This window comes from Misgurnus anguillicaudatus, chromosome 2, assembly GCF_027580225.2.
Source record: "Misgurnus anguillicaudatus chromosome 2, ASM2758022v2, whole genome shotgun sequence".
In the NCBI taxonomy this organism is placed as follows: domain Eukaryota; kingdom Metazoa; phylum Chordata; class Actinopteri; order Cypriniformes; family Cobitidae; genus Misgurnus; species Misgurnus anguillicaudatus.
The window spans coordinates 41,971,501-41,998,185 of NC_073338.2; the positions used below are offsets into that span (position 1 = coordinate 41,971,501).

Consider the following 26,685-nt stretch of genomic DNA (forward strand, 5'->3'; position numbering starts at 1 on the left):
TTTGTACATGATAACTGGGTGAGGAGGACACCAAAGGCACTTTACTTTATAATAGGTATGTTGGTAACTCCTCTGTCGCGCTGACTTTTTGGTTCAGTTCAACGAAACTCAAGATTTCCTCAGGCCGCGCGCGGTGTTGTGGAAAATAATGCTTCTGTTGGTTTGTTGATGGCGAGATTTCTGAGTTTTTATTGTTAACACCACCGGAAGAACCATAGATACCTTCTCATTTTCAGTCACCACCTTTCAAATGTTTAACTAGTGGTCGTGCGAGCTCGCCAAAGTCTGTTGTTTGTAAAATCATCGTTGTTTTTGCTGAAGTTGAGTAAAGACAGTCTTGAAATTGTAAAGACATTTAGTTTAATTACTAAACTACAAGTGAACGAAATTTTAATAAATTTGAATGACGACCACAGGAGTTTACCACCCCCAAAATCTGCTTGAATGGACAAAGAATGTGAAGCAGACGTATAGCCATGTAGTAGATGTCTGTATATATAGACTGAATAAAGAGTGTTATGTGGTGTAATTAGTGGTTTGTTTTTTATATATCTGACTTTTCAGATATAGTGAAATAATGTAGAGGATATGGCAAACAGCTTATCCTGAAAGTTTCAGGTCAATATCTCAACATAGGACAAAATAAAGTGATGATTTTCGAGTTTCAAATGGCCAGTATTTTGTTATTCTTGAACCCATAGACATGATCTTGGTCTCATTTATAAGTTTTTTTCAAACTCTTTCTACCTGAACAACTAGTTTTAGCATTTAACCATTTAAAACATTTTAGCAACATACCTATTTATTGTGAATTTGACTCTTTACCTTTACCCTTAACCTTAACTAAGCCCTTTGTTTATACAGTACAACTAAGGGATATATGATATAATACCTTTGTTTATATAAAAACACAAAGCACTGCAATAAAACATATCAGTGTAATAAAAATATGTTTAAACATGTTCTTTTTTTCTACCTGTTCCACGTCTGCTTCAGACACGCGCTGCGCGTGCTCTCACCCCGGCGCGCGACTGTCACTTCCGTGTCGGCGTGTCTCGACGTCACGCGGAGTGTGAAGCAGGAAACGCGGATGTGTTGCGCGTAATCTTCATCTACAGGTATTTACAAACAGCTCTCTTTTTCCACTTCATCAATTCCTTAAACAGATGCTCGTCAGATTATGTGTGTGTATGACCGTCTGTGTTTAGAACTGTTAGTTTAAACTCGATGTCGTTAACGGAATTTGATCGGATTCGTTTAATCCGGTGATTGTCTGTGTATGTGTGATCCAGCCGTGTTGTGGTCCATATGTCGAAGCCAAACTCTCACCCACGCTGATCTGACACATCGGGTTGGACGGAACCGGGTGAAGAAATGCCTGCGGGTAAGTACCGGACCTACAGACCCATGTCTATATAACTTGAAACGCTATTCTGCTAATGTTTTGCTGCAATGTATGTCCGTATGTCATTTTCACTGATCTATAAGGCACCAAAAAGTATAATGCTAAGCTATTAACATTTCTACTGAAAATTAGCAATATAAACTACACGTTCTAAGAGATTTAATGGTTATAATGGTAATTGTATTGGGTTAAATGGACTCTAAAATGGTCTCTGTGTGGATCTCTATTGGTAAATTGTTGGGTTCTATTGGTGGCATTTTATGTGGCAGATGGGAACCAATTAAATCTTACTGGAAAATACAGTACATACTTTTTAGTATCATAGTTTTCCAGGGTTCCGATGATCATTGGCATTGCAGTCTATTTTTCCCACGATCCCAGGACAGTGTAGTTGTGACTCATGTTAGATTCAGTTGAGGTATTGGCATCAGTGCCAAAAAGCCTCACTGCAGGTGGACTGGCATGTGCCAGCTTTTTTATGTCATTGAGCTGAGCACACATATCTTTTTCGAAATGTCCATAGCACGAGTTCCTTTTTCGTGCCATTTTATGTATGGTTTTCTTATAGTTTTTTTCTATTTTTTTTACCATTCTCGCTTGGGGTTGGGGTTAGAACGACTTTGTTACATTTCAGACATCCAAACCCCAACTCTAATCCCAACCCCAAGCGAAAATAGTAAAAAAAATCGTAAGAAAAATATTTAAAAACCAATACATACCTGTAAAATGACATTTTAACCCAAATCTAACCCCAAGCGACAATGATTTAAAAATGTATATAAAAAAGGAAAACAATGCATGAAATACCATAAAAAAGAAATGGCTTTAGGTAGGGTTGTTTTTTGAGGAGGTTGTGAGAGTTTTCTGTAGTGAAGAGATTTTTGAGGCCTATTCTTTCAATAAACATAAACAACTAACAGCTGATGCTCAGGCAAGCTCTTCCTGTGACTCACATGTGGTTTATTTTGGGGTTTTGCGATATTGGTTTGTTGTAGTTTAGTTTGATGGTTAAAACTTGGTTTGTTTTTGTGATTGTTTAGTTTGCAACTTACTGTACAAACTTTTTGTGTTTATGGGCCCTTGATTCTGTTTTCAGTGCTGTTTTGATTCATGCTTAATGCTGAGATTGTTTTTGGGTGTGTTAAGTTTTGTTTTCATTCGGCATTTGCTAGATTGTTTAGGTGTTTTGTTTGCTGTTTGAAACTTGTGACATTGTTTAGTTTATGTAGTGTTTGATGTTATTCTGAGTGCTATTTTAGTTTGTTTGTGTCTTTGTTTAGGTTGATGTTTGTGATGTTTTGAGTGCTGTTTATTGTAGTGTTTAAAAAATATATAGGTAATTTGTGTATCAGCAAGAATCTAGATATACGATACATATCACAATACGTTTGGTTGTGATACTGTAAGTAAGGCGATGTTTTGAGACATTTCTCATTTGGGAATAGAATAGCAGGGTTTCCCACAGAAAATTTGTTAGTTAAGGTGGTAGGGTTGGGTGGGTGAGCTGTGGCCAGGGGTGTGGCAATCAAAGGGGCTGGGCATACGCGCCATGATGAAAATGAAGATATTTTAATTTAAAACACTATGACAGAAAATGAACACATACTAGATTATTAATGAATTAAATGTTTTTAACAGATACCTCTAACGAAAATAGCTGCGTGATGAAGTGAAACTAAAGGGTTAATAAACACAAACTGAAGCAGATTTGTAGAACAACTGGCGAACAATGATAGATAGCGCAAAGAGCTAGCAGGTTGCTCAAACAACAAAAATCACCAGCTAACTTACTTTAAATCTGCAAGAACTATAGACTAATACAATAACAGGCTTAAATAAACCCAAAACATAAGTCCACTACAGTTCTCACAGACACGTGTTTTATCAACTGGCTATTTTCCCGACAGTTGACGGACTATTTCGGCCGTGTGGCGAGCGTGCACACTCGCGGTGTGAAGCGCGTCCACGCTATTCTCCAAGATTTTTCATCAACTGGCTACTAGTTATCCTCCAGACAGTGACAGACCACGTCTTTCTCTCATTTGGCCATGTGAAGCACGTGCTATTCTCCCAGATGCACTTGAAGGCCTTTTGTGCAGCAAACTTTTTTTGACGACCTAGTTAAGGCGGTAGGGTTTCCCAGCCTAGGAGGTCCGCCCGAACTGCAAAGTGCTGCGGGAAACCCTGAATAGGATATACTTTTAGGAAAGTTGTCATCGAGAACACACCACTAAATGCAAACCTTAGCAGGTACTTCCCGTCACCCTTTGAAGTTTAGAGATAAGAAGACTGCTATCTAGCAGCCAGGATGTAAAACTCTGCCTTAGGGCTGGGTATTGTTAGGAATTTCACAATTCAATTCGATTTCGATTCTTGAGGCTTCGGTTCAATTCGATTCGATATTGATTTCCTTGCTTCGGTATCGATTCGGTAATAAGTCGATGCACAAGCAATTAAGTACCCGAGTATATTTTTAAATAATTGTGTAGTATTACTAAGGTTTGATCACGTTGATGGTGCAGGCTTGAAAGAAGTGCTGCTGTTTGCCATCTTTGATCTTTCTGTTTTGATAAAGCGCGTCTTGTACAACGCTGAATGCTCTCACTAGAGTGTTGCCCACAGCGCCGCCACTGGCCGGGGGGCTGAATCGATTCATAGGATTTGATGAATCGATCTTGAATCGAGAAAGAAATAATTGCAATGCATTGATGAATCGATATTTTTACCCAGCCCTACTCTGCCTTGAATCTTGTATGATAAAAAAATCTATATTGCATTTTGAGAATCGATACAGTTTCAAAATGTCCCAAAACGCATGTGTATCAATATTTTCTTATTTGTTTCATAGATTTGTTTCATCAGATTGTGTAATGTATAGTTTACTACAGTAGTAGACCAGACATCCCTGAGGGTTTTTTGCTGCTGACGTTGTCCGCTCCAAAGTGAGGTACATCACACAGACACACAATCTGTGAAAGTAGGGTGACCTCTACACTAAAGTACAAACACCCACACCCCTCAAGGGAGTATGATAACCTCTTTGCTCTCCCTCTCTCTCTCTCTCACACACACACACACACACACACACACACACACACACACACACACACACACACACACACACACACACACACACACACACACACACACACACACACACACACACACACACACACACACACACACACACACACACACACACACACACACACACACACACAAATGTCTGTTTCTGGGGAGTTAGGCCCAGTAAGACGAGCCCTTTATCCCTGAAATGGGATGAGTTAGGAAAATGGAGAAAAAGGTGATTCTGTAAATGTGCTTGTTGTTGACGTGACAAAAACATTACATTCATATACCCGAAGTGTTTGCATCATTGCAGCCTACTATGAGAAATTGTGTAATGTAAATAGGACTGCATGATATTGAGGAACTGTGATAACTTGTTACAAAATGTGGTGTGCATATGCTATTCTATAATGCTTTAAAGTCCCAATGAAGTCAAAACAGGCAATTCTTATTTTTAATGTAATATTGTAGTGTTTATTATAAAGAATTAATCTGTGCAAGTCATTTTTTTTATTCATGTGCCATCATAAACTTTAATCAAAATCTTTTCTTGTGTGCCAATCATTCTCTGATGACATCAGCTAGACGGCTTGGGCGAGAGCATCCGTTAACTCCGCCCCTTCCAAATGTTCCATTTCTGAATGAAATTCCTACTTTTTTATATCCAATCAAAGCACAGTGGAAAACACACGCTACGCACACTATTTTCAATGTCTTATATTCTTTATCACCTGAAAATATGTCACAACACTGTCGATCGCTAATTCAAGTTTACGGGGACTATAAGTCTGTAAAGTCAAATTAAAAATCAAATTATACTGTATAATAGGGCTGGGCAAAAAAAAATGATTTTTCTATTAATTTTTCTTTTTTTTTTCTTTTTTTTAACCTTGTTGATTCAAAATCGATTCTCAAAGGCCACAAATCGAAATTTTTCCATATTTCTTTCGGCAAATATTGAACGCAAGATTAACCTTAATCTAATTACTAATCTTCTCCATTAGATGTCACCCTCTTTTTTGCCTTGCGCGATGTTACCAAGGAGTGAGAGGCGAGCCTGTCATTCATTCATTTTGTCTATTTTTAGTCTTCTAATATAATATAATAATATAATATTCTTGATAATCTATATTCATTGAGTTCAATCGAGAATCGAGTATAAAAATTGACCCGAGAACTGAAATTGAATCGAGAATAAAAATTGAACCGACTTGATAGCTTGCAAAATCGAAATCTAATCGATCTAGAACATTTAAAATTGATACCCAGCCCTACTGTATGACCAACATACATGTTTTAAGTTTTTTCTGGGATAAAGAAAGCATCACTCTCCTTGTCTCACCAGTCTCTCTACTAACTTTTGACTATAAATCTTTGACTATAGGTAACTTTTTTAAAGTTTCAAAATCATTCAGTTATTGCAAACCATTGTTATATGCATATTGCGATATGGTCATTTTACAGTGCTTTGGTAGTTTCAATATTGCAGCTCTAAATGTAAAGTAATAATGATATTTACTTTACTCCGCTTAATCTCCTTATCCGTTTATATGTGTGTATATACATATATATCTCCCAAGGGTTTTTCCCTCCTAGGACTTTTTTTTATTTCCTCGGCTAAACAGGCCGGGGTTTTTTTTACCCCGGGGAGGCAGCCTTCTTGGGCTTAACTTAGCTTCCTCTTCTAGACGTTACATTAGAAATACGCTCGCTTATAATGTCGAGTCATAGCCGCAGCAAATTTGACTGCTTATGCTATCGTATATTATGTTGTGCTATCTGTCGTTTTTCTGTGCTTTTACTGCTTCTATTAATGTAAAGCTGCTTTGAAACAATTAACTATTGTGAAAAGCGCTATACAAATAAAATTGAATTGAATTGAATATTGAAAGCAACCACAGAAAATAATACCTAATATTAGCAGTGCATTCAGTGCAAGAGAACCACAGTTTAGATACACACTTAATCCAAATGTGCGTCCCAAATCGCACCCTTGTTGCACCTATTTCCTGCCATTTTGTAGTATAAATAGTGTAAGTACTCGTGTGTTCACACTGAAATTACCAAAAATACTTTAAGTACCCTGATGATGCACTTATTCAATCGAAAATTAAAGTACTGCTATCACATAGCAGTCCTTGTGTTTCCTTAATAAGACCCAGATCTCTCTCTGAAGGATCGCCCTGTGTGTTTATCTGTCTCTTAAGGTTCTCTCTTGTCTTCTCTCATGGCTTTGAGATGATAATGCTTGTGTTCGCAAAGCAAAGTTTGATCTTTCCTTGGCCGTTTGAGTGAGTTTGATCTGTGTGTACTTGTGTGTGTTTGATGTGTCATCTGTTTTGTGTTGATGTTCGTCGCTTTCCTTTCGGCAGTGTCTCATTCATATGCGCGGTGGAAAGCGTGCTAGTGAAGATTCGGAGCGAGGAAAACATCAAGGGGAGACGCCGGCGTGTGTGTTAGGCGTAGGTCGAGTGTGTGTGTTGTGCATGGTGGCGATATTCAAGCAGATGCTTGTGTTGACACTGCAGGGACATTTTCAGTGTGCCAAAAAATCAGATTCATCAGAATTAAACACCATACTGAGTGTGTGTGTGTGTGTGTGTGTGTGTGTTTGTGAATATGGTTAGGCTTTCTGAAATGTACAGCACCTACAGAGAGAGAGAGAAAGGGAGACAAGACAGACAAGGACAGAGATTGTCTCACAGGTCCAGGTAGCAGACAGCGATGGATTTGGAGAGCTCTAGTGCTGGTAGGTCTGGTCAGTGTGTGTGTGTGTGCGTGCGTGCGTGCGCGTGTGTTTGTTTGTACATGTTTTTATGGGTGTATATTTATAAATAATGATGTATCTCCAAAATAGTTGGAAATGTCTTGAAATGACACAATATTGGAAACGTAGTGATTATATCAAGTGATGGTAACGGACCGATACCATTTTTCTATTAGCCAATGACTGTGACTTGTTTGGATGGTTTGTAGAAGTGGTTGTTCCCCTTGTGTCATTACCAGTATCCTCTGTCCTTTGAATTGTCAATAGATGTAAATATTGATATATATCACAGGATCAATCCTGACAGGGTGATCAAGGTGATAGTTTTGTATTACCCTGGACCTGCAGGGATTTATTAGCGATCAGTTACGATTAAATATATAGACACAAAATATTGATTTATTAATTTATTTGAAAGAAATGATAACCTTCCACAAGCAGAAAATGTTTTCTAGCGACTTTAAGCCAAGATGCGTTCAGACAAGTTCAAAGTCGAACATGCATATGGTGTAATGATTTGTAAATAAAATCTCATTTATGTTTTTAAATATTAAGGGTGTCACGATTCCGATTTTAAATCGAAATCGATCGAAATTAAGTCACATCCTCTGACTTCGAATAAAAAAATGGGATTGTCGATGCTGCCACGCCCCCATGTCACGTCCGGTCGGCTTGCCAAGCGGGGAAAAAACTCAGAGATTTATATTTTAAGCACGAGGGATGTATTGAGGGGTAACTCCTTGATGCATATCAAAAACAGGATCACTACCTAGTGATTTGAATAAATAATAATGGCATAGCATTTTTTGTATTAAAAAAAGTGAGAATCGAATTGAACCGTGGCATTAGAATCGAAAATGTAATCGAACTGAGGATTTGGAGAATCATGACACCCCTATTAAATATGCATACAGACTTGCGGTACAAGGAAGTGTTACCAATTTTAAGTGGCTGTTGTCTGGAAATAACAAACCTGAGAATGCCGAATTTCGACACTGGCCAATCAGAATTAAGCATTTCGTAAGGCCACGCAATATAGGGCTGTCACCGTTATGAAATTTGGCTGACGGTTAATTGTCTAATAAATTGTGGCGATTAATTGGCTGTTTTAGGGCTTTGGCGATTATGATGATTAATTGTATTAAAATTAATCTGTTTTATTGCTTTGAAATTTAATTCTCCAAAAAATTTTCTGTTTGTTCATTAAATCATTTTCACACGTTGTAATTATTTAAATCTTTTGCAAGGCAGTCAATCTTTTGCAAGGCAGTTAAATAAATATATCTTTAAAAAACTGAAAATTCTTCATCAGAAATAAACACAATAAAGTATCTGAAAATAAAATAACAAAATAAAAATGAAGTCAAAATAAATGGACTATACAAGAACAGGCCTTAACATAGTAGCCAATCCTGCTAAGGTCATATTAGTATTGGACCACATGTCTGTAGTGGCTGCAAAAATATCAATTTCTTACAGATCCTTAAGAATAGCATCCTTGACTTCCCTAAATTTGGAATAGCTTTTTTGGAAGTGTATGTTTCTCCTGCATACTACTATCAAAGTTGTGTTTTTTTCCACTGTATTGAATGGCATTACAATGAATTGCGTTACACTGTCAGTTAAGGAGCGCCATCAGATACTGTCTCATTTATACAGGCGCTGCAGCTCCCCCTTGCGTTTTTTAGAGAGATATGCAATCATTGCGGTGATCTGAAATGATTGTGATGAGGACAATCATTGTGACAACCCTAACGTAATACTAGGGCTGTGTATCAGCAAGAATCTTGTGATATGATACATGGATTGATATGCAATATTTTCATATACTTTTCGGTACTGTAAAGCAAGGTGGTATATTGGAATATTTCCTATTTTGAGAATTTAAAAGGATATAATTTTAGGGTTATTGAGAACCCTATTATTTAATCATTGTGACAACCCTAACGTAATACTAGGGCTTTGTATCGGCAAGAATCTTGTGATACGATACATGAACACACCACCACATACAAACCGTAGCCAAAAAATTGTGGCAATGTGCATATGCTTCTAACTAGTGGTCGAGGTGCAAACTTTAAACGAACCAATTTTTTTTAGAACCAATATAGTGTTGCCAAACAAAATATCACAATACTCACATGTATCTGTATTTTCTTACACCCCTACGTAATACGAATGGATGGGAAAATGCAATCCCTCTTTGACAACAGAAGTCCTGCCTTCCAGTAAAAAGAACCAATCACCATAAAGACTGACGATTCTCTGGGGGAGGGGCTATGTACAGAGTCTTGTTTTGCCAACCTGCACTGATGCAGGGTAACTTTAACAACTTCGAAAGAGGTGTATTATTAGCACAGTTTGAGCTTAAGCAACAAAAGTAATTTTACAGCTGATGTCAACTTTAATAGTTGGTCAGAAATATGTAATTTAATTGTAATTTTAGAATGCAATTTTAGAGTGTCTGTCTTTCCCCATTCAATTAGATACGACTTCAGTCTTGCATGACTGAAATAACTAGCCAGAGGCTCTGCAAACATGGCGCCGACTGGTGCAACTTTCCTAAATAAGGAACTGTGATATAATCTATAGGCTTCAATCAGAAAAGATGAGCAGACAGATTTTAATGTACATTGGTTGCAAAAGCATTTATGTAATTTGTTCAGCTCCTGTCTTAGTAAAAATAAGGTTGAATTTGTAAATATTGTAGAAAGCTATGTTAGTTTACATGATATTGGTATCCGTGCAGGCCAATAAAACACAAATGTAAAGTATATGGTGAGAGAGAAAAGGGTTGTGTGTTTGAAGCCATAGATTTACATACTGCCAATATAAACAAACACCATCACACATCATGCTGTAAAACCATACCTAGTGTCCATATAAGTGGGTGATTCTCACGAAATTCAGACTTAAAAGGTGTCTAGCATCAGATTTTTTTGCACGTATAAGATTAAGGTCTGAATTTACTATAACCATTATTTTTAGAGTATTTAAAAAATATTTCCTATAGAATTATTTACATTTTTTATATTATCATTATCAAAAATTATCATTACCGGAACATGATATTACATTAAATATATGCATTTAAAAACTCATGTTTCGGTAATGAGTACTAAAAAGTTGTCTAGGTACTTTGACAAACAAAATTTAAACTTTTATCTGGAGCGAAAAAATAAGAACTGCTTATCTGGTAGCCATCTTGAGTGTCACAGTAAATTTTTGAAAATGTTAGTTCCTTGAGGGCTTAAAGAATGATTGAAAATAGTTGCGGAGGATGAGAGAATTTTTCTTGGACATTTACCAACGATCACCGAATTCCACATGTTTCTTTACTGTAAATGTTTATAGTATAACATGCACTGAAGCTTTTTATTTTTTAGATTTTTAATTATAAATATTTCCATGTCAAAGAACCCAAATCCAGTCATGGACACGTTGCGGTAATGAAAATGTTCCCCTTAAATGTGGAAAAAAACAAAATTGGTTTGTATGATGTCATTTGAAATCATGTGCAAAATAGTACATGAAGAGATGTTTGTAACTGTATGCTTATTATTTTGATACTCTTACTTTGCATTTACTTTTTTATCAAAATGTTTCATGATACCTCATAAGTCTAATTTTGCGAGAATCACCCAAGTATGTTTTCAGTAGTAAACTTAATATGTCATTACTTGTAAAAAAAAGCTTCTGTAAACGTTTTGGGGAAGTTACATTGCATTTTGGTTAATAGTAGCTCACAAGTGTACTTTGGTAGCAAGAGTCGGATGGTTGCAAGAGATAAAGGAGGTTTTCCATTTCTTTCTCTCTCTCTCTCCTGGTCTCTATTTTCTCTCCGTATTGACCAGCTCTGTGCATATTTTGTTATCTACCCTCCACTCCATCGACCCATACCGGTAAATTTAGCACAGCTTGTGTATCAATGTGTCTGTGATTGGGTATTTGTATAGACTCTACTCAACCTGTGCTCCGTTAGGCAGCAAAGGATTATGGGTTTTTGCATCATGGACTTCATGGTCATCAGCTTGAATTTACAACAGACGGCCATACGCACACACAAGCATACTAAAGCAAACATAAAGTCACACACAAAAAATAGGTTCAGGGTTCAAATGTTAAGTTGAAGCCTTTAGCTGAACACTGACTGTATTTCAAATCTTCAGACAGATTAAAACAGGCCAGTTGTAATCTTAGACCCGACAGGGTTTTAAATAAACACCGACTACTAAATGCACACAGATACACTCAAAAACACAAAAATAAAGTGATGTTTTTGTGTCGTGTGCTTACAGGTAGAGGTAAAGTTGTGGTATTTATTATTATGCATCACGGTCTCTCTCAAAGATAGATGGTAATTCGGTTATGACAGCTTTCTCTCGAGCTCCGCTCTTCAAACTCTTAAGCTATTTCAGGTCCTCATAAGGTTAAGAGGATTTTCTCCGCAGCCACTGAATCAATCTCTACATTTCCCCAGACGATCGTGTGTTGGCAGTAATGGGAATTCAACAGGCACCAGTGGGAAGTGGGATTTGCACCAAGCTCTACTAGGGTTTGGCTGAGTAGGGCGAGCGCCCCCTGGTGGCTACTTTTAATTTTTTATTAAATAAAGTTTTATTCTAGTATAAAAGGAACACAACAAGTTAAAAAAAGATTAACAATTAAGACACAAGACAATCTTATGATGACCTGGGTAGCATAGTATTACATTTTCCCAAACATTTATTTGAGATTTTCAGTGTTTTAACCAATTTTCTGTTCTTTTGAGATTATAGGTCCTATTCTTTCTGTGTTTTTGAAGCTTTATTGTGTTTACAGTGCGTGAGATAACATGTGTTCATGTTTCATGTATAAAAAACTTGTTATTTTTCATACAATGTATTATCTGTACACAGCTGATGTCCTTCTTTGTTCTATGAAATCCCTCCTTCAGAAATACGTATCTGATTGTTCTGATTGTGTAGCTTGTTTAGTGTGTTGTGATTCGATAGCAGCTTAGCTTAGCCGAGCCGTTTGAGCCAAAGCTGGCGACTGATGTATTCCTGTGGGCGGAGTTTAGTTTTATTGACGTCATTCAATCATGAAGTAGAGGCTGTAGTACAAACCAACCGTTCGCTGTGGGCTTTGAAAGAGGAATTCTGCTAAAGAAAATATTTCGCCTGGCAGTGCACTTTGACCTTTATCATTTTGCAGGTATTATTTATGCGCTAACAGCAACTTTACACACTAACTAAAGTTTGAAAAATGGGAAGAACGTGACCTTTTAAGGGGTAGTTGAGCCAAAAATTAAACTTACCCCATGATTTACTCACCCTAAAGCCAACCTCAATGTATATGATTTTTTTTCACAATTGGAGTTATATTAGAAAATGTCTTGGCTGTTCCAGGTTTTATAATGGTAGTAAATGGTGCTTCTGATTTGAAGCCCAAAAAAGTCGACCCATCTTTTACAGAAGTAATCCACATGGCTCCAGTGGGTTAATAAAGAGTCTTTGAGGGCAATTGGTGTGATTTTATACAAAAAATATCAACATTTAAGACTTTACAAACGAAAATAACTATAAATAAACTGCTTCTGGTAACGACTGACGCGCGTTCACAAGAGAGTGCGCTTCCGGAGTATGAAGCAGGACGTAGCGTCTCATCTCTCTTGTCTCATCTCCACTATGTCTCGTATGCTACATCCTACATCATATGCTGGAAACCCTTGTGAATGCATGCCATTTGTTACTGGAAACTAGTTATTTTAGTTTGTAAAGTTTTAAATGTTGATATTTTTCTTACAACCCACTGGGACCCAGTTCGATAATACTGTAATTCTATATTAAAGCAATAAGCCCCAAGAACCAGTGGGTTACCAGTGCATTTTATAACAGCTAAGGGGTGTTGTTAGGCACGACGCGAAGCGGAAAACCTCCTTAGCTGTTATAAAATGCACTGTAACACCACTGCTTTGCGGAGCTTATTGCTTTTATAAAACGGTTACTTCATATGCATAGCAGGATTTCATAAAATAAAACGGAAATAAGTTGTAATTATATTAGTACAAATATTACTCTTCCGCAAAGACACAATGAGAATATTAAAAAGAAAACTAACAGATACAATAGTAGGGCCCTATAATTTCCGCGATCACGGAATCGCGGACGGAATCGCGGAATTGGCTAATTAACACGGAATCTAGTATTAACGTGGAATTTTGCGGAATGTTACATATTTTGAATAAAATTATGTTTTTGTGTGGGAGACGAACGTATGTCTGGGGGAAATGCAGACCGGGGGAAGTAAATCTGGGCGACACGCCCCCTTCCGTCGTTTCAGACCCCCTCCAAAACACTGAAACCATGGCGAAGCGGCTCTCCACGACTCTGCTTTCGTCAGCGAAAAAATTAAGAAATTCGACGCTAAGCACTTAGTTCCGAGCAGGTCTCACGTGACTTTTATGTGACCGGAGAACTGTTATTTTGGAAGTTTTGTCAACACTCTGTTCACGGTGAGAGCAAAGATACATGCACTATCTCATCCACGTCTGTCTCACTGTACCTCTCTCACGTTCACGCGCTCACGCATCTGTCCAAAGTGCGAACACAAATCCTCATGTATTTGTTCAGCTTTATGCATTTCAAGCGAGCTGAGGCAAACTAACTATCCCTCGCATTTAAAATATAACCATCTGCATTATGGCGCCGCTCTCTGTCTCTCTTTCGCTTGCACGTGCAAAGAGCTGCGCGCTCATGCTGTCCTAAGTCAGATCACTATCCTGTGTATGTTTGCAGTGTTTCCGCTATATACATTCAACCGTGGCGGCCCGCCATGCCTAAAACATCCCCGCCACGCCTGCGGTTGTGGATAGAAGGGATACAGCAAACGAAATCTCGCTGGATGACCACTGTTTTAATCTAATCCTTCAACCAAACCCAACTCTAAACACAACATTTCACACGATTGTAGGATGTATTTGTATCTCATTTAGCCAGAGCCGCTGTTTTCATCCTAATAATCCTACCTCCAAATCTAATCATTAACTTTTCGGCATTTGCTGTATCCCTTCTAGACAAAACCCACGGCGGCAGCTCGCAAAAAAGCTACATAAATGTCCGCCCTGCCAGACTGGCTGTCTTAGAAATAAATTCCTTTCTGGATTCGCGTTGTTAACTCATTTATAAATAAATCTCCTAAAGTATCATAATTTCTTCCATGGGTTTAGTTTAATGAACAAATAGATTTAAATCAACAGAGGATGATTAGGCTACGTCTCTGTTTTGAGAAATAATAATAAAATAAGCCTATACGAAATATGTTACACTTAAATAATAATTAAATTGACAAAACGAATAAAAAAGTATTTGAGTTTCTGTTTTTTTTTTTGTGAAGCGCTGACCAAAGCAGCAGAAAGCACGTCATGTTTTTAATGATTTTAAGTAAGCACAAAGTTTTCTCCTTATTGTGAGTTTACACAAATAAAAATACATAATTTGAAGTTTCGAATATTGTTTTACTTTTATCTTTATGACTATAAATTTAGGGTAATTTAAGGTGCAAGGTCATCACGCATTTGATGTTCAACGCGGACGCAGCGCAGGGCTGCGAGAAAAGACATTATTAAACTTTCGATTTAACATATTACGAGTTTTTTGGACATTCATTTGGAATCTCTGTACTCATATTATCAACTTATCTGGTCATTAGTTATTCAGAATATAGGCTATAAGCCCAGTAGCGCGCTGCTGACCGCTCAGCTGTCAATCAATCTTTAGATGTGCTTTAGATCGACACTCACAAAGTTTCACATTAAAGGGAAACTTCATCCATTTGCATTAAGCTTTGTACCGTTAGAACCCCAGTCATGTTTTTGAATGGTCGTGCATCATTCCCTCAGTTTCCCCTGAGAGGGGAGAAATACTGATTTCAGTGAGGCACTTCCTTCTTTCAATGATGTAAAAATCGTCATTTTGCGTCATTGAAAGAAGGAAATCCTGTATCTCTATTGAGTGTGAAAGACTACAGACACTCATTCCTCATTTTTCCAAGGTGGGGGCTATGGGTGGGACCCACTCACGCTTCAGACCAATTACAGATAAGTGGGTGGGACTTACGAAAATATACGAACACAGACCGAAAAAAAACGACCAGCCGCCATCTTTATGCTAAGCTAAGCTAAACAGAAGTTGTGGATCGAGCCAGAATTCATGTTACAATAACAGTGGAAGTTAGGGGTGGGCGATAAACCGGTAGACATAATTAACCGGTAGAAATGTGTCAACCGGTAGAGATTTTGGACTATCGTTTCTATCGAGGTTACGCGCCCACGTCACGCTCCTGTGCGTGTGGTCGCGAAAACGTAACGTTTGTACACTTATTTAAGCACTGCAGTTTTAAAACAAGTTATTTTAAGCCATTGAAACACAGACAGCAGATCTGTATGCGTGCGTTCTTTCTGTGTGTCAGGAGCGGACAAGTCCCACAACCGCTGCTCTTTCTGTCTGTGAGGAGTGCGCAAGTCGCGCGTCCGCTGCTCATTAGCATCGTGAGCATTTTTTTCGCTTTATTGGCCTTAAATACACATACATATGCGTCAAAATTTTCGTCTTTGCAAGCGTCCTCATAAACACGACCAGTTAGGTCTTAAGAGAAAGTAAACAGCTAAAAGAGAAAGCGCATGTGTAACAGTGTTTTGGAGAGGGACTTTGGTCTTAAAGGGGAAGTTACCTAATTTTGATCCTGTCTGTCACTCGTGTTAATCAAACAGCATTGAGAGAAAATCTCTCACTGCTCCTGATTAAATCACTTTTTTACCTTAAATAAAAATATATATAGGCGTATACATACATGAATAATTATTTATTATCATTCTTATATCATTTACTGTTTATCTTCAGAGAGCTTGAGTTTTCTTTGTTTTTATCTTCTTTCTATGCTTGTATATTTTTTTGTGAGAATTATGAACATTTCTATGGTATTAAAGATTTAAACCTTATTAAAACATAAAAAACTCTACCGTGATACATATCGTTATCATGATATAAAATTAATCCTATCGTGATAGAAGATTTTGGTCATATCGCCCACCCCTAGTGGAAGTTAATCAATATTACATGGAAGAGGGTGATTTTACAAGCGTGATGCTCTAATCCGCTGTTCATTGCACCTTTATGAGCCACAATACTGCAAAGAGCTGAGGCAGATGTAGGAACAGAAGCCCGAGGAGTAGGCCGGAGCCTGGGCGTCGGCTGGGTAGAGGAGCCCGGTGAAGAAGCAGCAACCATCGGCCTCTGCTGCGTAGAGAAGCTTGCCTGTTCTCTCGCTGTGTGGCTTCTTTATAACATTTCTGCATCAGATAAGGATATGGACGTTTGTTTGGTGAAGGTTTCTATGCAAGAGAGGAAGTTTGCGCGCGTTTGGAACGTTTATTTCACGGACATGTTTCGGTTTACGAGCAGACGCGCTGCGGAGTATATAAGCTTGGACGGACTCGCGCCGTTTGCTTTCGGTTTAACATTTCTGGATCAGATAAGGATATGGACGTTTGTTTTGTGAATGTTTCTGGTCGCGTGCTTATTTCAAAGACGTGTTTCGGTTTACGAGCACAAGCTCCAAGAGCTGAGGCAGCGCGTCTGTGGAGATATTATGCAGGGGACGCGTTTGTGTGGAGGATGGAGGGACAAACGGACGTCTGATTAAAGTGAGTGTTTATATTTTCGTTGTTATACTAACGTGGCATTTATGTACACAATAGCATATCTGAGCGGTGTTTTATATGTCTATATTGTGAGAGCAGTGAGGCCAATAATAACACAAATCTAATTACAGTAAACGAGAGACAAAAAGAAAATTGGTAAAACTAAATAAACATTTAAATTGCATACACTTTTTTTAAGTACTTGGAAAGACATTTGTACTGCGGATCTGAAACCGCACGTTACTGTTTGAATAAGACTTTGCTACACACCAGGCCAGAGTGTTATTGTGTGTACCACAATGTAACATCACGTTTAAAAGTAAATCATGATTGGTGTCAGTCAGACACAGTGGTGGTGGCTATTTTCTTTGTTTTACTAACGTGGCATTTATGTACATAATAGCATGTCTGAGCCGTGTTCCGAGTAATGGGAGTGGCTTGCAGAGCTGTGCATTGTGGTGCATAGTGGCAGTTGTAGTTTTTCATACAAATGTGCTCTAAAGTCACATTTTGTCTTTTCTCTGTCAAATAGGCACAAAATTCTACATTTATGTTACATTTTGACTACAAATATGACTCACTTTCCATAAAGATTAATGTTCCTATCGGTGAAATGGCCCTTTAAATGATATGATATTTGTCCAAAAACAAAAGGCTAAATACTGAATACTACTTATGCGACTGCAAGACATTAATAGTCGAATCTGTTTGTAAGGAAACTTACATTATTCCCGTGGAAGAGAAGAACGTTGGTAATAGAAACTTGAGGCATGCAGACGGTGAGACTGTTTTATCTGTTTTCAGACGAAACAGCAGGGTCGGGGTACCCGCGGGATTTGATCTAACGGGTGTAATAATAGACTATTCGCGTGTCATTTGTGTTGTAGATGCAGGTCGGGACTCAATAGACAAGAGTAAAATGCGGGTCTAACATCCAAGACCAAAAGTTGACTCGTTTTTAAATGGTCCCGTGCTTTGTTTTTAAGATCTGTCTGAAGACCGTTAAAGGTTTTTATTCAACTGCGCGATTTGCGGTGTGACCGGCTCGGGGTCTTTATGTCAAATGGTCCGGTTGTGAAATAAAATTGCTGCTGATCAGAGGTGGAAAAAGTAATAAAATATTGTACTTAAGTAAAAGTAAAGTTACTTTAATAATATTTTACTTAATTAAAAGTAAAGTTACTTGTCTAAAAATCTACTCAAGTAAAAGTAAAAAGTAACTCATTTTAACTTTACTCAGAGTAAAAGTTACTTTTTTACAGCGGGGAGAGGTGATTTCTAGTATAGTTCAAAAACGACAAGGAAATATAAATCTCAAACTAGTTGTTTTTAATTGTAGGAACATCTTTACAATTAAATTGCAATAACAAAAAGTTAATAAAATAATAAGCTTTTTTAAAGTAAGAAACATTTATGGAAATGTTCAATGATTTTTATATGTGAGTTATGCACTTTTGAAGATGGTCAGCAGCTAGTAAATAAAATCACTATAGTAAAGTTGTAATTGATGTATTGCTGGTAACACATTAATTTCGTACTCAAGAGCATGAATCCTACCTTTCATAGAAATGAAACACTCACTTCGCTTAAATATGACCGGGGGGTTTCTTTCATAAGATTTGAACTGAGGCGGGTCTGCATTAGCGCGCGCCTGTCTCGTCTGTCTCCATGGTTCTTTTTGCGCGTTCTCCCGCCCATCAATCATCCGTTGCGCGTCTTTATCATCTTGCTTTTTAAAATATTTTTTTACTCAGTAACGGATATGATTTAAAATGTAGCGAAGTACAATACTTTAAATAAAACATACTTAAGTAAAAGTAAAAGTACAGATTTTAAAAACTACTCAAAAAAGTAAAAGTACACAAAAAAACTACTCAATTACAGTAACGTGAGTAAATGTAATTCGTTACTTTCCACCTCTGCTGCTGATGGATATTCGGTCAATCACAGCGGTGCGGATTATCAAACAGGACTGTGCGTGAGTTTGCAACAGCTCTGTAACGCTAAACACGAGCACAACTTGCAATGCACACTACATTAAAACTACAATGAAATATCCGAACTACGTACGTAGCTATGTAACGTTTTTTAAGAAAATACATTTTAGATCAAACATAGAAAAGCAATATGCTATAAATATGAGGAAAAGTAAATGACAGCATGAAAATGATAAAAAATACATGTTAGTTTACTGTAGCCTATATTCTACTTTAAAAAAAATAATGTACATTTATAATCATCATGGGCGCCCCCTGCCGCCACAGCTGAAAAAAATCCTAGAGGAAACACTGGTTTGTTATGCATTTCAAGCGATTGTGTTTAAAATATGGATCGCGTTCCGCTGGATTGATGTGTTTAAGGCACTTCTGAAGGCACCACTGCTTTGACACCTTGTTGTAGTTTCTTGCATCAACACTAAACAATGCAATTGAATTGAGTTGTGTGTGCGCGCGTGTGCGTGTGTATGTGCGTGTGTAAATGCATCTTTTATAGTCATTAAGTAATCCTGTTATCCAGTTTTTCCCCAAATCATTTACATTCTAATCATTAACATTAAAGGCACACTCTTTTTATGACTAAAATAAAAGTAAAGGGTAAAAAATATAATTGCCAAATATTAAAACGGATAAAACGGAATTTGCAAAAATTAAAACGGAGAAAACGGAATTTGGGAAAAAATAAAACGGAATTTGGGAAAAAATAAAACGGATTTTATAGGGCCCTACGATAGGGGTCTTCGCCCATTCTGGGCTTGACCCCTAATGATTATAGACTGTAGTGTGTGTTTTTATAAATCAACATTGATCTAATTTTTACATTAACATTTATACCGTGCAACTGTTGAAGTGATGATAAATTATGCTTGGAAGCATGCTTAACTTTTTCCCCGTCAGCGTTTTTTTTTTATTTTAGTTTAATGCCTTCCAGAAAAATCTTCTTTAAATAAACATAAAATATATCAAATAAAAGAACAGACCATCCGCTTTCAAAAAAACAACGTTTCATTCATTTGTACTCTTATCACCTTTCAAAATTTTCAGCTAAACGCTGAGATAATTCCATTTTGGTTAAGAACTTTTGTAAGAGATCAGATTCAGAGCCTGATCAAAACACAGTGTTTTTAGTGTTGAGTGAATGCGTCAGTGTTTAAGTTGGGTAAGATCGCCACCCAGTGGATAATAGCGGACGTATGAATTTAAGTTAGAAACTCCTCAGAGAACGTTTTCTCTTTATTGACAAGATGACTCAACAATATTTATTGACATTTATCTGGATATCACCATTAATTGTAGAACATTTTTAAATATGATTAAAGACTGTGGTGTTTATTTTCATAAATCAGTACGCAGTAGCAGTGGCGCAGTGATACTTATGTAATGCGGTCTGAACCGTGGGGTTACCGGGGTATTTTATCACGGCTTAGAACAGTGTATCAACCAATCAGAATGAAGAACCAGAACGGCCCATTTTATAAACTAGAATATATAATGTTGTTTAGTCTGTTAATATATAATATTGTTTTCTTCACGAGAATTTCAGGATAATAGTACTATGAGGTAAAATATTGAAGTATTTATATCAGGTCAAATACAAACAAATTAACAAATATTTATATTATCCTTCACCAGAGTGATAATCTTTATCTACTGATGTAAAAAGTAGTTTCACACATAAAAATGTATATTTATTTATATAATAAAAGAATAAGCAGTCTCATTTTTATCTAAACACTTACATGCCATCTCACTGACACATAGTTGGGTGGAACTTTCTGTCTTATCTGTAATTGGTTCGTCTACCTGCCAATCACAGTGGAGGGTGAGTCTATGTGCAGGTATTCACTTCAGGTGTGCCTGAGTTTCAGACCAGGCTTGGGATTAGGAGGCAGAAAGGTCACTGTTTGGACCAGGTTGGAGGTTCTTGGGGTGTAAAGAAGACACCGAAGGTCAGAGGTCATGATGAGGAGGTACAGACAGGTGCCGCTCTCAGAAGCCGACGGAACTTTCAGATATAGACACACCTGGGAGAGAAGATCTTTCTTCATCAGGCTTGGTATCTGTGTGCGCTTTTGTTTCTGAGAGATCCTGTAGAGATGATTAATATAAGCCTGTCGAACTTCAAGTCATTATGACATTTTTGCTGTATTTGACAGCTGCGGTAGAGCTCGCTCGCCCTCTTTGTCTGTCTCCTGCTTGCAGCATCTCTCCTTTTCCATCTTTCTAAAGGTGGATCAGGTGTTTCAGCTGATAATGGCGGCTTCTTTTCCACATCTCACTTTACAATCCCCACACACACACACACACACACACACACACACACACACACACACACACACACACTTGCTGGTTGGCATATACACACACATGCACATGCATTCCTAATGTACTATGCATGTTGATGTGTTTGAATGAGCAATTTCAACTCTAGCTGGTGAAAGACTGTTGGAGGTGTGTGTGTCTGTTTGTTGGGATGTGTGTGCACTGTTCTCAGATTTCTTCTTTGACTTTTTTTAATAATTAATCAGCCCTTTAAACCGGGTGGCGTCACACACACTTGCTCTTTGCATTGTGCTTTTCGTGAGTACAATCACACCCCTCATTCTGACAGCTCATTTTAAAGTCATGCATTATGTCAATAATAAAGTTCTTATTGGCTTGCGTGAGTGATGTATGAATATAGTGAAGGAATGCTTTTCTTTTTATGTATTTGCAATATGTTGTTAGACGCATTCATCTGATTCAGTGCATAAACCCCCGAAAGGCCGTTGTTTCTGTATTCTAAACAAAATGTGCAAAACGTTGATAAAAATGGAGCTTGTGTGCATTGTTTATGTGTAAAAGTACTTAATTCTCATTGCAGGTGTTTGTGGATGCTGCGGTCCTCTCCGACCGCGCTACAAGCGGTTGGTGGACAACATTTTCCCAGAGGACCCCAAGGTAACACCGCAAGCAAAATTTAATTTGCATTTTTAGAGAATATAATGAATTTCGATTAATTTTCCTACTCCATGGGAAATTTGTGTATTTCAAGTTTTGGGCATAAACATTAACAATGAACAATTATAGTTTTTTGTTTATGCTGAAATGCATTTAAATGCAGATTGCTGAAATGTATTTACGTTTATGAAATTATTCAAATGAATTATTTTATTATGATTTACTCATGTTTTGGTTTTAAAACATACAAATGGGGAACAGCACATCCAACACAATCTCATGGCAAATTGTAATTATTTTACAAGGTGGCCAATTTGTTTGAATTCATACATAATATCTCATTTATGTTTTAGTGTGATCTGCTCCTACACCAGGGACTCTTAGGTTTGGGGATGGGGCTTCGCTTCATTGACTTCAATTATGCTTAATAAGCTGATAACATGTAAGGTCATGTAAACGCGTAAAACTGATTTCTTGTATCGGGGAAAGGTCATACATGGCTAAAGCAAAATCCGATCGGCACAGATTTCTGCCCATTACCCTGATTTTCTGTTGCATGTAAATGTCTTACTTAGCTTTCTCACAGTTTTGTTCATTTCTTCCCGTGCAAAAAATAAACGTCACAAATGGAAGTAGGCATAAATCAATGCATAACACATGGTTCTTACTAAATACTTGGTGTTTTGAGTTTGTTTACATGACGATAGAGTACTTTATGTCAAGCCCTTGCACAGGCATACTTTAAAACTTCACCTCTGCGATGAAAGAGGAAAATAAAACGTGAAAGGGATTTTAAAACCAAACCAAAAATCAAAGTAATAAAAAAAATCCAAAATAACAATAAAAAGACTCCTTTTTAAGTTTTCCTTTCAATTTTAATATTGGCAGCCTTGCCTCGAAATTGTATTAAGAATTAAATGTCAGATCATCAATTGCATTTTATTTTTCAATTTAGCAGGAAAGATGCATTATAACCTTGAAAATGAAATAATTTAATTAATTAATTTTAAATTGGCTGAAAAAAAGCAGGTGACATCACTGCTTGCGACAAATTTCCAAATCTCTTGAAAATTCAGTTTTCTGCATAGCTGGTTTATTGATTAACATGTAAATTTATGAAAACAAGTTTCTATAATAAGCAGATTTTTTTTTAAAGATATACGTTTATTTTGTGCATGCAAACACACATTATGTCCATAGAGTGTAAAACTGTTAAAAATATCTAGGCATAGATGAATAATAAGAGTTCTGTACATGGTAATGACATATCGTGAGCCTCAAACACGATTGTTTCCCCCTTATGTAAACCTTGTGCATGCAAAAGGCCACTGGAAAACAGGCCAATCTCAACATGACACGGACTGTGATGTTACAGTCGGGATCTGCGCCCCAGCATTAAATTACACATTAAATTAATTACAATGCTAAAAACAAAGTTGTGACGACTGAGTTAGCATGCAAAGTTAATGCTATATGTTAGCATTTAAACTGAAGTTCTACTATTAACGTTACAGTTACCTTTTGCAGGTCCATACTTATAAAACAAATAAACGAAACACTCAAACCTCAATTTCCAATTTTTGAAAAATTGTTTTTTCCTCAAAATCTGTATCTTCATCTGATAAGGGCTCAAACATACAATGTCTGTTTGTATTATAAGCTACTGATATGAGCCACGCTGTGAACAGCCAATCAGAGTAGAGCTCAACATTATTATTCATGACCCTTCCAAATAAGGTAATGATAGACCATTTCATTCTAGGGACAATTTCTAGGAACAGCCAATCAGAGCAGAGCTAATCATTATTATTTATAACCCTTCCAAATAAGTTAATAATAGACCATTTTATTCTAGAGCAAATTCTAGGAACAGCCAATCAGAGCAGAGCTCAACATTATTATTATTATTCGTGACCCTTCCAAATAAGGTAATAATATACCATTTCATTCTAGGGACAAATTCAAGGAACAGCCAATCAGAGCAGAGCTCAACATTATTATTCATGACCCTTCCAAATAAGGTAATAATAGACCATTTCATTCTTTGGACAAATTCTAGGAACAGCCAATCAGAGCAGAGCTCAACATTATTATTCATGACCCTTCCAAATAAGGTAATAATAGACCATTTTATTGTAGAGACAAATTCTAGGAACAGCCAATCAGAGCAGAGCTAAACATTATTGTTCATGACCCTTCCAAATAAGGTAATGATAGATCATTTAATTCTAGGGACAATTTCTAGGAACAGCCAATCAGAGCAGAGCTCAACATTATTATTTATAACCCTTCCAAATAAGGTAATAATAGACTATTTTATTGTAGAGACAAATTCTAGGAACAGCCAATCAGAGCAGAGCTCAACATTATTATTATTATTCGTGATCCTTTCAAATAAGGTAATAATATACCATTTCATTCTAGGGAAAAATTCAAGGAACAGCCAATAAGAGCAGAGCTAAACATTATTATTCATGACCCTTCTAAATAAGGTAATAATAGACCATTTTATTGTAGAGACAAATTCTAGGAACAGCCAATCAGAGCAGAGCTAAACATTATTGTTCATGACCCTTCCAAATAAGGTAATGATAGATCATTTAATTCTAGGGACAATTTCTAGGAACAGCCAATCAGAGCAGAGCTCAACATTATTATTCATGACCCTTCCAAATAAGGTAATAATAGACCATTTCATTCTTTGGACAAATTCTAGGAACAGCCAATCAGAGCAGAGCTCAACATTATTATTCATGACCCTTCCAAATAAGGTAATAATAGACCATTTATTCTAGAGCAAATTCTAGGAACAGCCAATCAGAGCAGAGCTCAACATTATTATTCATGACCCTTCCAAATAAGGTAATAATAGACCATTTTATTCTAGAGACAAATTCTAGGAACAGCCAATCAGAGCAGAGCTCAACTTTACTATTCATGACCCTTCAAAATAAGGTAATAACAGCCCATTTCATTTTAAGAACAAATTCTAGGGTTATAAATGAACATGTAAAACGGTTTCTGGGTAATTTTTGCACTTAATAAAGTCACACACCTTCTATGTAGTTATCAGAGAAAATTTTAACATTTTGTATCAGTGCATTCTTTGGCATCTTTAATCAATTGTTCATACAATTCACGTCGTACAAAATTTTACGAATGAGCCACCTCGTAAAATTAAAATTCCCATGAGATCAGACTGGCACCTCCTGGTAATCGGACAAGCAAGTAAACGCTGTAGATTTCCGTAAATCTCATATAGATTTAAGGTTGTCACACACTTCAATTAAAAGTATTCTCTTTGCTTTTTTAAATACCATCTTTATATCAGAGTTCATACATTTAAATTCAAACTCAATTGAAGTTCAAATGCTCTGAACAAAATGTATTCTTATCAGGTAAGAGAGCTGCCGAAGTAAATGCCACGGCATAATAAGAGAGCTGCTGCATGTGCGATAAATCTAAATTTAAAGCACGGTTGACTAGCACCTGTCGTTCTTATTCATATTGCTGAAAAGAAACGCCTTTGCATTGCTGTATGAGTTATTAAACTTAAGTAATGACCTTTGAACTTCTGGACAGTTCTTGAGGATGTGAAATAAGCAGACAGGCACACATAAGGGATAGTTCTTCACCTTGCTGTTACTTCGCATTATATTAGCATTCAACTCGGGTGATTAGAAAGACACACACACTGTTATTTTCACCGAAGGGTAACTGTGAGTAATGTTCTCATGGGTGGTGGGTGTGACAGTTTCTTTCCACTGACACACACGCAGATTCCCCACGGTTATGTTATGTACTGTAGTTAAAATCCTGTTAAGTTGATTATCACTTTGAGAGCCTCAGGATTTCTCTGGGAATTCTGGATGAAAATGATTTTTTTAATGATGTCTAAAAGCAGAAATAACACTTTGTCCAAAATATTGACCTGTGCATGAAATATTCAACTTGGCAACCATCATCATCATCACAGTAATTTATATCCACTGTGGCTCTTCTCAGGATGGACTGGTGAAATCCGATATGGAAAAGTTGACGTTTTATGCAGTCTCGGCTCCAGAGAAACTGGACCGCATTGGCGCATACCTCGCAGAACGTCTCAGCAGAGATGTGGTACGACATCGCTACGGGTACGAAATGCTTTACGCTCTTTAACAATGCATTCAATGTATACGTTTTGTATTTGTATCTGTATGTGTGTTCCCTGGAAATCAGACCATGAGCTTTGCATTGGTATACCAAATCAAATAAACAACAGGAATACATGCTATTGCTAATGCCGTGTGCTTTAGTCCATGTATAGTTCAGTGTACTTGACTGGAAATCCTCCGATCTGATATTGGTGTGTGTGTGTGTGTGTGTATAGGTATGTGGTTATAGCGATGGAGGCCTTGGATCAGCTCTTGATGGCTTGTCATTCTCAGAGCATCAAGCCCTTTGTGGAAAGCTTCTTACACATGGTGGCCAAATTGCTGGAGTCCAGAGAGCCAGATTTACAAGTGCTGGGCACCAATTCAGTAAGTGTGTGTGTGTGTTTGTGTGCGTCTGTGTTATCTAATCAAAAGATGCAGTCACAAGTCTCAGCAGCAGGGGAAGGAGGAAAAGAGAGAGATAAAGTTAGATGACAAATGGCTTTGAGACTTTTGTCATCTGTGGGGTTGCTTTTTTGGCACACAAAACAAATTATATTTCTGTTTTATATAAATGCACGGATATGAAGTTTCTGAGCTGAGAACAACAAAAAAATTGGCAGCTTCTGGGTAAAAACGGTCATTTTTACTTCTTGCGTTTTAACCCTTTCATCGGAAGTGGATTAATCAGT

At 37.2% G+C, this 26,685-nt stretch overlaps 2 protein-coding genes across 6 annotated transcripts in view; one reads left to right on the plus strand and one right to left on the minus strand.

Moving 5' to 3' along the window:
- adcy8 (adenylate cyclase 8 (brain)) overlaps positions 1 to 1,115 on the minus strand; it is a 90,684-nt gene extending 89,569 nt beyond the window's left edge. For both annotated transcript variants that reach the window (XM_073855533.1, XM_055203264.2), the window contains exon 1: positions 977 to 1,115. The gene's annotated coding sequence lies outside the window, so the exon portion shown is untranslated. The remainder of the gene's footprint in view (positions 1 to 976) is intronic.
- The window catches only part of efr3a (EFR3 homolog A (S. cerevisiae)), a 72,555-nt gene continuing 46,850 nt past the window's right edge, over positions 981 to 26,685 (plus strand). For 2 of the 4 annotated variants that reach the window (XM_055203266.2, XM_055203267.2), the window contains exons 1-4: positions 7,150 to 7,223; positions 21,784 to 21,860; positions 25,866 to 25,993; positions 26,230 to 26,380. In XM_055203266.2, the coding sequence (XP_055059241.2) occupies positions 7,199 to 7,223; positions 21,784 to 21,860; positions 25,866 to 25,993; positions 26,230 to 26,380 (381 nt within the window). In that variant the 5' untranslated portion in view covers positions 7,150 to 7,198. Of the gene's footprint in view, positions 1,119 to 1,292; positions 1,385 to 7,149; positions 7,224 to 21,783; positions 21,861 to 25,865; positions 25,994 to 26,229; positions 26,381 to 26,685 lie in introns of those variants that run through there. The other 2 variants (XM_055203268.2, XM_055203265.2) reach the window with 2 other exon arrangements.